Source organism: Cetorhinus maximus, chromosome 9 (genome assembly GCF_964194155.1).
Source record: "Cetorhinus maximus chromosome 9, sCetMax3.hap1.1, whole genome shotgun sequence".
Classification (NCBI taxonomy): domain Eukaryota; kingdom Metazoa; phylum Chordata; class Chondrichthyes; order Lamniformes; family Cetorhinidae; genus Cetorhinus; species Cetorhinus maximus.
The window spans coordinates 30,578,791-30,594,200 of record NC_135887.1 but is presented as its reverse complement, the minus strand read 5'-3'; the positions used below and the strand labels follow the sequence as shown (position 1 = coordinate 30,594,200).

The following is a 15,410-nucleotide window of genomic DNA, read 5'->3' as shown; positions in this document are numbered from 1 at the left end:
GTCCTTTTATGTCCTTTCAATTTTCATATACATGTGACAGGAAGAATTCCAATTCTAGAGTATCTTGTCATATCCCAGAGCTCCACATAATATGAAGTACACTGACTTGTTAAGCAGGCGAATAGAACAACCATTTTGCAGACAGCAAAGTCCCAAAGCATAAATTGAGATATCAAATGTTGATTACTGGCACAGCTGTCAGCTATTCTAAAGTTAACATAAGAACATAAGAAATAGGAGCAGGAGTAGGCCATTTGGCCTCTCAAACCTGCTTCGTCATTCACTAAGGTCATGGCTGATCTGATTATGGCCTTAACTGCACATCGAGTTGGGCCAGATAAAGTACTGTCGAGTCTTGCTGTAAAATTGTTCACTCCTCCAGGATCATCCAGGAATCTAAGCATACTCCCAGGTTTCTTTTCTCTACTGCAACTGTCTTCTTAAATCCCTCTCCTCTGTCTCCTCCATGTTTACCTCCAAAAGTAATGAGCGAGGAGCTTATAAACTTCTTTGTAACTAATATTGAGACCATATGATCAGCTGAATCTGCTGCTTCCCTCCCTTCACTAGCCCAAACTGCCTCTAAATTTCTCCCCCCACAGCCCTAGCCCTAAACTCACATCTTTCTCTAGTTTCTCTTGTCCTTCCTCTCTGATCTCATCTCATTCCTAAGATCCATCTCCTGCTCCCTTGACTCTATTCCAAATAAACTGCTGAACCCCCAACTTTCTTATCTGGCTCCCAAAGCCGACAGCCGGTATTGTTAACAGTTACCTGTGCAGTAACTTTCCCTCTGTCCTTCAAAACCACTGCCATCACCGCTCTCCTCAAAATATAGCCCTTTGACCTCACTGCCCTTGCAGAACTACAACCTCATCCCCAACCTCCCTTTCCTCTCCAAAGTCCTTGAACATCTGGCCTCCCAAATCCCTGCCTGTCTTTCCTGGGACCCCATGTTTGAAGCCCTCCGATCAGGTTTCCGCCCCTGCCACAGGACTGAAACAGCTCTTGTCAAAGTCATACATGACATCCCAATGACAATAACAAAGATAAAACAATCCCACCTCAACCTACCTGTAGTTTTTGGCATGGTTGACCACACCATTCTCCTCCAATGCCTCTTCACTGTCTTCCAGGTGAATGGGACTGCTTTTGCCTAGCTCCATTCTTGTCTAATTAATCTCTTATTTCTCATGCACATGTTGCCCCTCTTCCACATCATCTGAAAAGATGGCATTAATTTTCACAAGTACTCTGACAACATGCAGGTCTATTGCACCACCCACCTCTTGTGACACCTCCACTATTGCTAAACCATCAGACAGCTTATCCGGCATCCAGTACTGGATGAGCAGAAATTTCTTCCATTTAAATATTTGGAAGACTGAATCCATTGTTCTCGGTCCCCACTCCAAGCTCTGTTCCCTAGCTGCTGACTCTATCTCTCTCCCTGGTAACAGTCTGAGATTAAGCCAGACCGTTTGCAACCTTGGTGTCATATTTAACCCCGAGATGAGCTTCTGGTCACATATTTGCACCACCACTAAGACTGCCTACTTCCTTAATATTATCTGACTCTGCTCCTGTCTCAGCTCTTCTGCTGCTTAAACCCTCATCTATGTCTTTGTAACTTCTAGACTTGGCTATTCCAACTCCCTCCTCGTTGGCCTCCCACAGTCTACCCTCTGTAAACTTGAGGTTATCGAAAACTCCGATACCTTACTCGCACCAAGCCCCATTTACTTCTGCTCGCTGGCTGACATTGGCTTCCTGGTATAGCAACGTCTCAATTTTAAAATTCTCGTCGTTTCAAATCCCTCCATGAGCTTGTCCCTCCCTATCTCTGTAATCTCTGCCAGCCCCACAACTCTGAGATATCTCCACTTAGTGCCTCTTGAGCAACACGTTTTAATTGTTCCTTCAGCTTCTTGGGCCCTAAGCACTGAAATTCCCTCCCTAAACTTTGCTGCCTCTCTACCTCTTTTCCCTCCTTTGAGACATTCTTTAAAACCTATTTCTTTGACCAAGCCTTTGGCTGTGCGTCCTAATCTTATCTAATGTAACAGTGTCAAATTTTACTTAAGACACTCCTGTGAAGCACTTTAGGACATTTTATTACATTAAGGGTACTATATAAATACATGTTATATAAACAATCTAGAAGTCCCTCAATTAAACTGCAGATTGTAACTCACTCCCCAGGGATCGCTTAAAGAGTCAGAATTCGAAATGTATTTAAAATGTTAAAGAGAGCCACAGAAAGAATAAACCCAAATGCGCACAGGACATTCTTCCTTTTATAGCAATCTGTTGTAACTCATTCCTTGTGCTGGTCATGCTTTTGGAGCTGGGATAATCCTATAGTTCTAACAATCACACTTACCCTGTTAATAAAGGTCTTAACAAAGTTCAAAGACTTCATGAAGTTTTCATTCCCGACACTCCTTGAGGCATCAATGACAAAGAAGATATCGATCCTTGTCTTCTGACCTGTGTCGTGCGTTCTCGAACTAAGATCTGAGGAAATGTAAGCACACGCGGTCAGAATGAGTGAAGGTGGCAGCAGCATAATCATGCTATACTGGCCTCATTACTGAGAATATTATTAGGGAGAAGAGCCTTGAGGCAGCTCCTGTGCTTGTTCCTCGGAGACTCCTCCACTATATATTGCTGATAATGTACCTTTGTCAAAATATCAGTTGAAGTTTTGCCAACACTGTGTTAGACTATTCTATAACACCAGTGATGGAAAGGTGTCATGAAATAAACCCATTGAATGCAAAGGGGCTGAAAGTTCAGACCTGCCTGATGGACAGCTACCCAATTGTGGGAAATCTTGCAACCAGCTACAAGTGTTTGTGAATTAGACTACTACAGGAAATGCTGATTTGTAATCTTTGAAGGACAGGCCAGGTTAGCAACTAAATATCATAACCCCATCCTTCCTACCCATGAGCAGCACCACAGGAGAGTGGCTAGAAATAATATTAATGAAAATCAGATATGCAATGGGGAGATGATGATGCAGTGGTAATGCCACTGGGCTAGTGATGCAGAAACCCAGGTTTATGCTCTGGGGACATGGGTTCAAATTCCAACATAGCAACTGGTGGAATTTAAATTCTATTAACAAAATCTGGAATTGAAAGCTAGTCTCAGTAATGGTGACTGTGAAACTATCATAGATTGTCATGAAAACTCATCCAGTTCACTGATGCATTTCAGGGAAGGAAATCTGCCATCCTTACCCAGTCTGGCCTACATGTGACTCCAGATCCACAGCAATGTGGTTGGCTCTTAACTGCCCTCTGAAATGGCCTAGCGAGCAACTCAGCTGAAGGGCAATTAGGAAAGGCAGCAAATGCTGGCCTGGCCAGTGATGCCCACAACCCATCAAAGAACAAAAAAAAATGCATTGGTCCTACCTCTATAGCGTATTGTTAACTCCAAGGTGTTCAATTCCTTTGTCAGATCCTCCACGTTATCAAAAGCATATTTGTCTATTGAACAATGGAATGTAGCATGTAACAGCCGCATGATTATTAATTATTTTAAATCTATAACTCCTGGTTATAGATTTCCAAAGGAAATAAATTCTCCCTACTCACTTTGGCAAAACTCCTCATCATTTTGAATACCTCCCATTAGGTCTTCTGCTGTAAGGAGAACAATCCCAGCTTCTTCAATCTCTCCACACAACTGTACTCCCTCATCCCTGGCATCACCCTGATAAACCTCCTCTGTACCCTCTGCAGGGTTTTGCCATCCTTCCTAAAGTGTGTTGCCAGAATTGTAGACAATGCTACAGTTAAGACCTCACCAGAGATTTAGAAATGTTTTGTATGGCTTCCTCGTCTTTGTATTCAATGCCACTGTTTACCAAGTGCCCCATTAACTTTCTTAACTGTCTGATCAACCTGCCCTGCCAGTTTTAAAGATTTGTGAATATGCTCCTCCCTCAAAATTGTACCATTTAGATGATTTTAAAAAATGCTGGAAATAGTCTGCAGGCCAGACAGCATCTGTGGAGAGAGAAACAGAGTTAATGTTTCAGGTTGATGATCTTTCATCAAAACATTCTCACAAAGGGTCGTCGACCAGAGGCGTTAACTCTGTTTCTCTCTCCACAGATGCTGTCTGACCTGTTGCGTATTTCCAGTATTTTCTGCTTCTGTTTCAGATTTCCAGCATCTGCAGTATTTTGCTTTTGTATCACCATTTAGACCATACTACCTCACCATGCTGTTCCCCGCAAAGTGCAACGCTTCACATTAACCTGCAATAAAAAATTGTCTGTCCATTTCCCCAGCCTGCCTATGTCCTCCTGAAGTCTACTACTATGCTGCTTGCTATTAATGCAAAGTTTTCATCTTCTGCAAACTTCAAAATTGTACTCCCTCTACCCAAACCCAGATCATTTAAAACATAAAAACAGTGGTCCTTGGGGGCCCCACTGCATACTTCTTTCCTGTCAGAAAACCATCCATTTACCACTACGCCCTGTCTCCTGCCCCTTAGCTAATTACATACCCAAATTATCACTGTCCCTTCCATACCATATGCTTCTATTTTTTGTGCAAGTCTGTTATGATATTTTATCAAATGCTTTGTGAAAGTATATATATACAATATCTACTGCACTACCATCATCAACCCTCTTTGCTCTTGTCATGAAGAAATGAACGTCTATGACGTTATTGGAAATTATTTTTTTAAATAGAGTTTAGTGGTGTCTGTGTCTATGGGTATGTATGTGTGTTTGTCTTAATTGGATTAAAGCCAGCTAGTCTGATGTATTGAAAGAAATAAGTTTGAGATGGTAATTAGATAAACATGGGGAAGTTTAGAAACATAGGTGTCAAGGGGAAAATTTGCATTTTTAAATAAAGCATTCAAAAGAATGGATGAAATCTTGAACCTAGCTAGAAGATGCCAAGCAATGTGTTTATTTTTTTGAGCTTACTAATAATACAACTGGTGGAATTTTATTGTTTTATTGGTGGTTTATTGTTAGGGGAGGTAAAATTTAAAAACCTAGTAATATAATGGAAAATTTACATTCAAAGGAAAAGCTAAGTATAAACAGAAAGGAGTTTGTGTGTGTAAGGCAGAGGCATTTAAGATCTAACCAGCCTGTATGCCTGCAACTGTGTCTGCAAGGAACCTCCTTTTGAATTCGCAAGGTGCCTGGGCTCTTTTTAAACCTATGAGTTTTACTGTTGCCTCAACAGAGGCGTAACTGAGAGTCAGATTAATTAGGGGATTTTTGTAGTTATTATAGTAGTAATTTTGTAGACACATGTACGTGCTTACAATTTTTCTTGTATTAATAAATGTTTAATTCAGTTTTTTAAAAACCCTATTGAGACTCGGTGATCTTATTATTCCTGAATTCAGAGCTGCATCTCAAACATACAATTGAAAATATAGGTTATGACAGTTGTTTAAGTTTCCCTCTGGGATTTAAACAACTTAGCCCTTACCATCAGCGGTGTCATAATAGTTCTTCGTCAGAGTCCTCATCAAAGGTTAGTCAAGCACAGTTTTCCTTTAACAAATCCGTGCTGGCTATCCCCTGTTAACCCATAATTCTCCAAGTGAGAATTAATTTTGTCTGACAATGATCTCTAGTAGTTTTCCCCCCACTAATGTTAGACTGACTGGCCTGGCGTTAACAGGTTTATCTCTTCCCTTTCGTGAACACAGGTGTAACATTTACAATCCTCCGGTCCTCTGGCACCACTCCCATATCCAAGGAAGATTGAAAGATTGTTATCAGAGCTCCTGCTACCTCCACCCTAACTTCCTTCAGCAACTTAGCATGTATTCAATCTGGACTGTGTAATTTGTTAACTTTGAGTGATGCCAATATTTAGCTTCATCTTTCTATTTTTATCCTATCCAATATCTCTACTCCTCCACCTACTGCTGCAACATTAACTTCATCCTCTTACTTTGTGAATACAGATATAAAGTATTTATTCAGTACCTCATTCAAGCCCTCTGCCTCCACAAAAAGGTTTCCTTTGTGTCCCTAATAGGCCCCACCATTCCTTTAACTTTTACTTTTCACGTGTTCATAAAAGTTATTTGGGTTCCTTTTTGTGTTACCTGCTAATCTTTTCCCATAGTCTCTCTTATATCCTTTTTTCAGTGTCCCCTCGCATGCTCTTATTTTACCTGGTTTTTGACTGTATTTTGTACTTGACATTTGCCATAAACCTCCTTTTTCTCTTTTCTGCTTATGGGAATATGCTAGATTTGTATCCAAACTATTTCCACATTGAAAGCCCTGCCATTGCCCTTTTCCCATTTTCCTGATCAATATTTATTTCCAATCCACTTTTGCTTATTCCCTTCTCAAATCACTGAAACTGATTTTCACTTGAACATTTTCACCTTTGATTTTTCTTTGTCTCTTTCTGTAACTACCTTAATCCTAGTTATACTATGATCACAATTACCTAGATGTTCTTCTGCTGAAACACACTCCACTTGCCCTACTTCATTCCCCAGAACTAGATCTTAAGGTAACTGAAGTCTCCAACTATTACTACTCTATTACTTTTATGTATTTCTGAAAAGAGCCTTCAGATGTTCTCCTCTATCTGCTTCATTATTAAGGGGTCTATTATAAATAGCTAGCATTGTAATAATTTATTTTCTGTTCCTTTAATCAAATAGACTCAGTCTTTGAACCATTTGATATATTGGACCTCCACAGGTTTGCAATATTATTCTTGATTCCATACTACAACATTCCCAAGACATCCTGTCCTTTTCCTTCCCTATCCTTGCTGAACACAAGTATCCAGGAATGTTTAGTTTCCAGGGCTGCCCATATTTAAGCCAGGTCTCCATTACAGCCACTATGATATAATCCACTATGACAACTTGCTCACCAACTTTATTTGTTACACTCCTCTCATTAATAGGTTCCAATTCTTGGCTTCATTTTTTTTTAGTCCATTTACTTCCTCTTCTCATGACACTATTCTTTATTCTGTTGCTGTTTGTCCCTCCTAGTCTTCTGTGCACCATGTCTCTCCACTCTGTTGCTGTGTCCTGGTGCCTCTCCTGCTGCCAAATTAGTTTAAACTCCCCCTGCCCTAGTCAATCTTCTCACAAGGACATTGGTCCCACTCCTGTATAACCCATCCGGCTTGTCCCGGTCCCTCCTGTCCTAAACTGGCTTCAATGCTGCAGGATTCTAGAGTCCACACTTCTGCACCATTTCTTCATCCATGAATTCATTTCTTCCCATCACACATGAAAATAAGAGAATCCCACACGAAAATATCATCGAGTCCATTGCTTGTCCCCCTTCTACCCAACCTTGCATCAACAGCAAAGTTTCCTTAAAGTCTTGGTTTGGCCATATTTCAGAGCGTCTTCCAAAACCTGTTTTGAATTTTCAGCCCTCTTGGTCTGATCTTCAAGACACACCCTGGGTTCACTGTACCTTTAACAACCAATACTTTACATCCCTCTTTAATGTCTGATTTCTTTTTAGCACTACTGAGCTTGAGTTTTTCTAATCTGTCCTTTTGGCCCAGTTGAACCCTGGCTTTGTTTGGAAGCACACTAATATCTCAGGACTGTACCACTGAGTCACTCCAGTTCAGTGCAATCTTGACACACTCACTGCGTTATCTCTGTAGCAATTTGAAAATCTGTGTTTAGCACACTTTCCGTTGGCCATGCTTTCTTCCTGGAATCACACCTTTTCTGCCAAAGCATAAGCAAATCAGAACAGACGAGGGGCAGAAACAAACAAATCAAAAGCGAGGACAGTGAGCAAATTGCCAATGAAAAGCTGCTCAGGACTTATGAAAACAACCAATCTGATCTGTCAGGAGAAACTGGTTATTAAAGAAATTGAAAAGGAAAGGTGAACCAAATAATACATTTAGAATAAAAACAGAATTACCTGGAAAAACTCAGCAGGTCTGGCAGCATCGGTGGAGAAGAAACTGATTTCTTCTCCACCGATGCTGCCAGACCTGCTGAGTTTTTCCAGGTAATTCTGTTTTTGTTTTCGATTTCCAGCATCCGCAGTAGCTTTTAGCTTTTTGTTTTTAATACATTTAGAATGACCTCTAACTTACTGAAATTGTTACTGAAATTCAAATTCCCAACATAGATTTTAAAACATGTAAAAATGCGTAAATTACTAATTTTGCAATAATTTTTTTAACTTTACCACGCACTGAATTGCCTTTTGTGTCATTGTGTCCTATGCGGAGAGATTGTGTAAAATGGGCCTCTTCTCTGGGGTTTAGAGGAACTGTTGATGGGAGCTCACTGGAAGCAATTTTTGAGGAGGTGGCCAATTAAAGGTGGCAAGCGGGCCCCTGAGGCTGAAGGGCCAACTGGAAAGTCTTCCAGAACTGACAAATCGTCAGAGGTGGGAGCTGTTGATGTAGGTGTTAATGAAGTAGGTGAAAGAGAAAGAGCTGTTTAACTTATACTTCACAAGCCAGTGAGTCAATACCTGTGATTAACAGGACCTCTGCTTTCTTCCGTTGACAGAAAAGAAAACCACAATTGTTCACTGGGAAAAGATTTATTTTTCCTTGTGGAAAATTGTAGAGAAGTTCAGTTTGCTTTTCCACGTAATCTAAACCTAATCTAAGATAAATGTGAATTAATAGTGTTCCTGATTGTCATTATAGAAACATCAGCCATTTCCCACCCCACCCCCACCACCAACAACACCCGCCCCTGCCCCACCCCAAGTCCCTCACTGCTCCAACTTAACAGTTTGGTTCCCAATTTAACCAAAAAATGTTTTCACTGGGAAAGATGCTGAACCATTTTGTGAGTTTAAAGCTTGGGCACTGTGTAATCAATGAACTACTGAGTAATTTTTAAAGTTTGCTTTTATAAATTAGTAAACACCCTAGCAATGCGCTACATGCCTTAAGAGAAGAACTTAAAGACAGGAGCTGCATTTGGTGGGGAAAACTGTGGGAGAAGAGCATGATGGTGCTTGAAGTGGTCCAAGAATGGACATTGACAATCATGATTGTGCTAGGTGTTGTGTCTGATGGTCTAAAAGGCGTAAGAACATTTTGAACCATAAGAACATAACAAATAGGAGCAGGAGGAGGCCATTTGGTCCCTTGAGCCTACTCCGCCATTCGATGAAATCATGGCTGATCTGATTGTGACCTTAATTCCACTTTCGTGCCTGCCCCCACCTCCCTCTCCCCCCACCCCCCCCCCCACCCCCCCCACCCCCCACTGCCCCATAATCCTTGACTCCCTTGTAAAATCTGTCTATTTCAGTCTTAAATATTTTCAATGACCCAGCCTCCCCTTGCTGTGGAATAGATTCCAAACTAACAACCTCTGAGAGAAGAAATTTCTCCCCATCTCTGTCTTAAATGACCCTTTATTTTTAAACTGTGCCCCCTTAGTTCTATATTTCCCCACGAGGGAAAACATTCTTTCAGCATCTACCTTGTCAAGGCCCCTCAGAATCATATATGTTTCAATAAGATCATGTCTTACTCTCCTAAGGCCCAGCCTGCTCAATCTTTCCCCATAAGACAAACCTCTTCATCTGAGGTATCAGCCTAATGGACCTTCTCTGAACTGCCTCCAATGCAAATATATCCCTCCTTAAGTAAGGAGGCCAAAACTGTATGCAGCACTCTAGACACAATGCCCTGCATAGTTGTAGCAAGACTTTCCTCCTTTTATACTCCATCCTTGCAATAAAAGTCAATATTCTATTTGCCTTTCTAATTACTTGCTGCACCTGCATGCTAACTTTTTGTGATTTGTGTACAAGGACTTTCAGATCCCTCTGTACCACAGCATTCTGCTGTCTCTCTCCAAATAAAGGGAGAAACTCTAAGCAGGTGCAGGAACAGAGGGACCTCAGTGTATATGTATATAAGTCATTGAAGATGGCAGGGCACGTTGACAGAGCAGTTAATAAAGCATATATTATCTCAGGCTTTATAAATAGGGACATTGAGTACAAAGAGTAAGGAGGTCATGTTGAACTTGTATAAGACACTGGTTAGGCCTCACCTGGAGTACTGCGTCCAGTTCTGGGTGCCATACTTGAGGAAGGATGTGAAGGCATTGGAGAGAGTGCAGAGGAGATTCACAAGAATGATTCCAGGGATAAAGAACTATGGCTGTGAGGATAGGTTGGAGAGGTTAGCACTGTTTTCCTTGGAGAAAAGGTGGCTGAGAGGAGACTTGATAGAGATATTCAAGACCCTGAGTGGTATGGACAGGGTAAATAGTGAGAAACTGTTCCCACTCAAGAGAGCATCAAGAACTTATGGATGCAGATTCAAAATAATTGGCAAAAGGAGTAAATGTGATGTGAGGAAACAAATTTTCACCCAAAGGGTGGTTGGAGTCTGGAATTATCTTCCTGAGAGGGTGGTGAAGGCAGTTTCGATCGAGGTATTCAAAAGGGAATTGGATTGCTATCTGAAAAGAGAGAATGTGCAAGGTTATGGGGATAAGTCAAGGGAGAGGGACTGGGTAGCTCTCTTTCAGAGACCCAGAGCATACTCGATGGGCCCAATAGCTCCTCCTGCACAGTAAAGGTTCTGTGATTCTGTGATTTAAATAATATTCTGTTTTTCTATTCTTCCTGCCAAAGTGGACAACCTAACATTTTCCCACATTATACTCCACCTAACAAATTTTTGCCCACTCACTTAACTTAACCTATCTATATTCCACTCTCCTAGGCTCTCTGTCCCTCAAGGTTGCCAGATTTTACTTCCTCAACTCTCCCCTGTACGATAGATGGCTGCCTAGCCTAAAGTAAGAGTTTGGTGTCAATCGTGCTGTTATCAGAATATTGCGGTTCAAGCCCTATCATCATTTTGCACTAAACAAAACATCTGAACCTTGCTCTAAAATGCTACAAGCTCTTTCCCTCTCTAGACCCAGCAGTGCCACTCCCACCACTAACTCCTTTCCTGTTCCTTATATCCCAAAACTATCCACAACGCTCATAGGTCTCAGGATTCCTACGCTAATTGTTCCAAACCCTAGAACTCCTTCAAAGTACTGTTAACTCCTAAGACCCCACACACCCAGTGCACTGAATCCTAGGGCACACCCAAATGTTGAACGGATAAATGTAGATGTTGATGCCAATTACCTTTTGATTCATTGAAGGGAACTCTATGGGACATCAACGAGTAAATGTGTAAGTTTTGAGATGTTGTAGGCTCATTCATACCATGAGTTGGATTGAGAATTTCCAAACCTCCCATTCTGCATAGTGCTCATACGTTCAGCTTCATCTTAGCTGCAACCATGCTGTACACCTCAAATTCTCCATGTGGTAACAAGTTCCACATTCTAGCCACTCTCTGGTTTGGTGGCAACTGCGGCTCATTGGTAGCACTCTCACTTCTGAGTCAGAAGGTTGTGAGTTCAAGTCACACTTCAAAGCCTTGAATACTTATGCAAGGCTGACTCTCCAGTGCAATACTCAGTCAGAGGTACTGACTTTTGGCTGAGCTGTTTAAACCAAGGCTGCCCTTTTGGGGAATGTCAAAACTATACTGAGAAAGAGCAGGGGCGTTCTCCCACGTGAACTGTGTTAATTGTATATCAATTGTGTTTGATTATATACATAGGTGGAGGGCATTAATTGGGGTTTCACTTGAACATATATAGACACTTAAACTGGGGTGTGGGTGAGTTAGGAGGTATACGCTAGTAATATTTCTCTATGTAAATAAATGTAAGTTTTAATAAAGGTTGGCTCCAGTATCATCCTTTACCAACTGGCTTGCTGGAATAGAACAGCCTAACCACTAATTTTAGAAAAAATAAATAAAAATATTTTTATCCCTCACTAAACAGAGTATCTGCTCATTATCACATTGCTGTTTTTGGGATCTTGCTATGCACAAATTGGCTGCTCTGTGATTACAAAAGTGACGACACTTCAAAAGTACTTCATTGGTGAATTGGAGGCAGTTCAGAGGAGGTTCACTAGATTGATTCCAGAGATGCGGGACTTGTCTTATAAGGAGAGATTGAGCAGTTTAGGCCTATACTCGCTAGAGTTTAGAAACATAGAAAATAGGAGCAGGAGTAGGCCATTCGGCCCTTCGAGCCTGCTCCGGCATTCATTATGATCATGGCTGGTCATCCAACTCAACAGCCTGCTCTCGCTTTCTTCCCATATCCTTTGATCCCTTTCGCCCCAAGAGCTATATCTAACTCATTCTTGAAAACATACAATGTTTTGGCCTCAATTACCTTCTGTGGTAACGAATTCCACAGGCTCACCGCTCTCTGGATGAAGAAATTTCTCCTCATCTCAGTCCTAAATGGTCTACCCCATATCCTCAGACTGTGACCCCCCACCATCGGGAACATCCTTCCTGCATCTACCCTGTCTAGTCCTGTTAGAATTTTATAGGTTTCTATGAGATCCCACCTCATTCTTCTGAACTGCGGTGAATATAATCCTAACTGACTCAATCTCTCCTCATATCTCAGTCCCGCCATCCCAGGAATCAGTCTGGTAAACCTTCGCTGCACTCCCTCTATAGCAAGAACATCCTTCCTCAGATAAGGAGACCAAAATTGCACACAATATTCCAGGTGTGGTCTCACCAAGGCCCTGTATAATTGCAGCAAGACATCCCTGTTCCTGTACTCGAATCCTCTCGCTATGAAGGCCAACCATTTGCCTTCTTTACTGCCTGCTGCACCTGCATGCTTACCTTCAGCGACTGGTGTACAAGGATACCCAGGTTTCATTGCACATTCCCCTCTCTCAGTTTATAGCCAATCAGATAATAATCTTTCTTCATGTTTTTGCTACCAAAGTGGATAACCTCACATTTATCCACATTATACTGCATCTGCCATGCATTTGCCCACTCACTCAGCTTGTCCAAATCACACTGAAGCATCTCTGCATCCTCCTCACAGCTCACCCTCCCACCCAGCTTTGTGTCCTAGCCTCTGACCTATTCTCATAGCCACAGTACTTATATGGCTAGTCCAGTTCAGTTTCTGGTCAATGGTAACCCCCAGGATGTGGATAGTAGGGGATTCAGTGATGGTAATACCATTGAGCATCAAGGGGTGATGGTTAGATTCTCTGTTGTTGGAGATGGTCATTGCCTGGCACTTGTGCGGCGCAAATGTTACTTGCCACTTGTCAGCCCAAGTTTGGATATTGTCCAGGTCTTGCTGCATTTGGACATGGACTTCAGTGTCTGAGGAGTCGTGAATGCTGCTGAACATTGTGCAATCGTCAGTGAACATTCCCACTTCTGACCTTACGCTGGAATTTATAAGGATGAGAGGAGATCTGACTGATGCTATATATCTGAGATATAAGATGCTAAAGGGGATAGACAAAGTAGACATGGAGCAGATGTTTCCCCTTGTGGGGCATTCTAGAATAAGAGGCCATAGTTTTAGCCTGAGGGGTGGAAGATTTAAATCAGAGATGAGGAGGAATTAATTTTCTCAAAGAGTCGTGAATCTGTGGAATTCACTACTTCAGAGATGCAGTGGATTCCAGGACGCTGAATAAATTTAAGGAGGAGATAGATAGATTTTTAATTAGTAATGGGTTGAAAGGTTATGGGGAGAGGGCGGGAAATTGGAATTGAGGCCGAAATGAGATCAGCAATGATCGTATTGAATGGCGGGGCAGGCTCAAGGGGTTGAATTACCTACTCCTGCTCCTAGTTCTTATGTTTTTATGTTCTTATGTTCTTATGTTGTAAAGTAGTTAGGTACGTCCTGAGGTCATGAAAGGTACTACGTAAATGCTTTCTTTCAAGATGTTTCTCCTGAATTCCTTATAGCAAATAAGGTCATGGGAGTCTTGCTCGTTATTTATAAAAGATTTGCAAGAAGTGAGGTATAAAGAACTTTACTTTCGCAACGAGGCTCCACTCCAGACCACTGGCCAGATTCCAAACATTTGCGTTCTGACAAACCACGTAAAATGTATGCACCACACTGATATTCAACAGTTGAAAAGACATCATAATGCTTCCTTCCCATTCTCGCACCAAAGGGGATTCCAGGGTTGGAGCAGAACATGTCTAAGTGGAAAAAATACAATCACGTTGAATATAGATATTGCCTATAAGACCTGGCCTCAGATTCTGATTTTAATCTCAAACTGGTTCTGTCAAACTGTCTGTTTAAAACATTGCAGTTGATGGCGACTGTGCAGAGTGTCCACACGAGAGCTGGAATACTTTTCCATCTTTGATTTTTCAGTGTTTACATCCTGAATGGCCTATCTCTGCTCCAGTTTCTTATGTTATGTCCACTGCTGCTGTTTTTGGAACCTTGCACTATGTAAATTAGCTGCTGTTTTTACAGTGATTACTTTTCAAAGGTTCTTCATTGTCTGCAAAACTCACTAGGATGTACTGGGGATGTGAAAGGCATTATATAAACACAAGTTGCTTCTCTTTCCTTATCACCTGTTTACATAACAGCGGCATAATATAGTTAGGAACATAGGACCACAGTTCATTCTATGTAAAGCGGTTTGGGATGTTCCTGCCAGATGTGATAAGACATTACACAAATACAAGTTTTTCTTTTATTTAAAAGTGAAAAAATTCCAATCTATGTGAAAGGGTTAAATCTGTCAAGTACACATTTACAATTTGGCACTGTTCAACCTGTTCAAATAAATTAAACCCAACCATGCGTGTGAGAATATAATCTGAACTCTTATATTGTGTTACACTGAACAATTAGTACTGCGCTGAAATTCTCATGTTCTGCTTGGGATAACTAAGGGAACAGTCACCTTATAATTGACTAGGTAATGTTGTGCAATAAAGTAGTTATCAGTTGTGGAGAAAACTGTCCTGTTTAGTCCATGATATTTTTGGAGTGAACCCGGAGTTAAATGCAGCCTAAATGTCTCCTTGCAATTGAGTTAGACTATGTAGAACTGAAGTTGGGGATTATGCATACAATCCCTAGAAACAAATCTAAATCCTGGTCATTATTTCTATATTACCATCCTTCGACAATTAAAAAGATTTTGTTCTCATGAACAGTGCAAAAGAAGTAAAAAAACAAATAAGTACCTTCAGTGTTACATCTTGGCAAATTCCCAGTCCATTGTCCATTCGGTAAACAGGTCCTTGTGACTGGACCAATCAGCTGGTATCCATTAAAGCACTGAAATCTAACTGAATCATTGACTCTGTAGACATTCTTGACAGGGTCAAATGATCCAAATTCAAAATATTCTGGTGCGAGACAAGTCATTTCTGTAATTACAGTTCGGGGGAGAATTAAAGTTGATTACATCTCAAGCTATAACACTGCCTGCATGGGGATGACAGTAATAGGGCCTGATTTAAACTCAACTCAAAACCCATTCACTTAAGCAGAGCTCAGTTCGAGGATTT

The 15,410-nt window shown here is 41.3% G+C and overlaps 1 protein-coding gene across 1 annotated transcript in view; it reads right to left on the bottom strand.

Moving 5' to 3' along the window:
- LOC144684543 (complement factor B-like) overlaps positions 1-15,410 on the bottom strand; it is a 71,829-nt gene that overhangs the window by 47,489 nt on the left and 8,930 nt on the right. Inside the window, exons 3-6 of the mRNA XM_078548446.1 lie at positions 15,084-15,269; positions 13,902-14,072; positions 3,426-3,500; positions 2,384-2,517 (exon numbers count right to left, since the gene is read on the bottom strand). Coding sequence (XP_078404572.1) covers positions 2,384-2,517; positions 3,426-3,500; positions 13,902-14,072; positions 15,084-15,269 — 566 coding nt within the window. The remainder of the gene's footprint in view (positions 1-2,383; positions 2,518-3,425; positions 3,501-13,901; positions 14,073-15,083; positions 15,270-15,410) is intronic.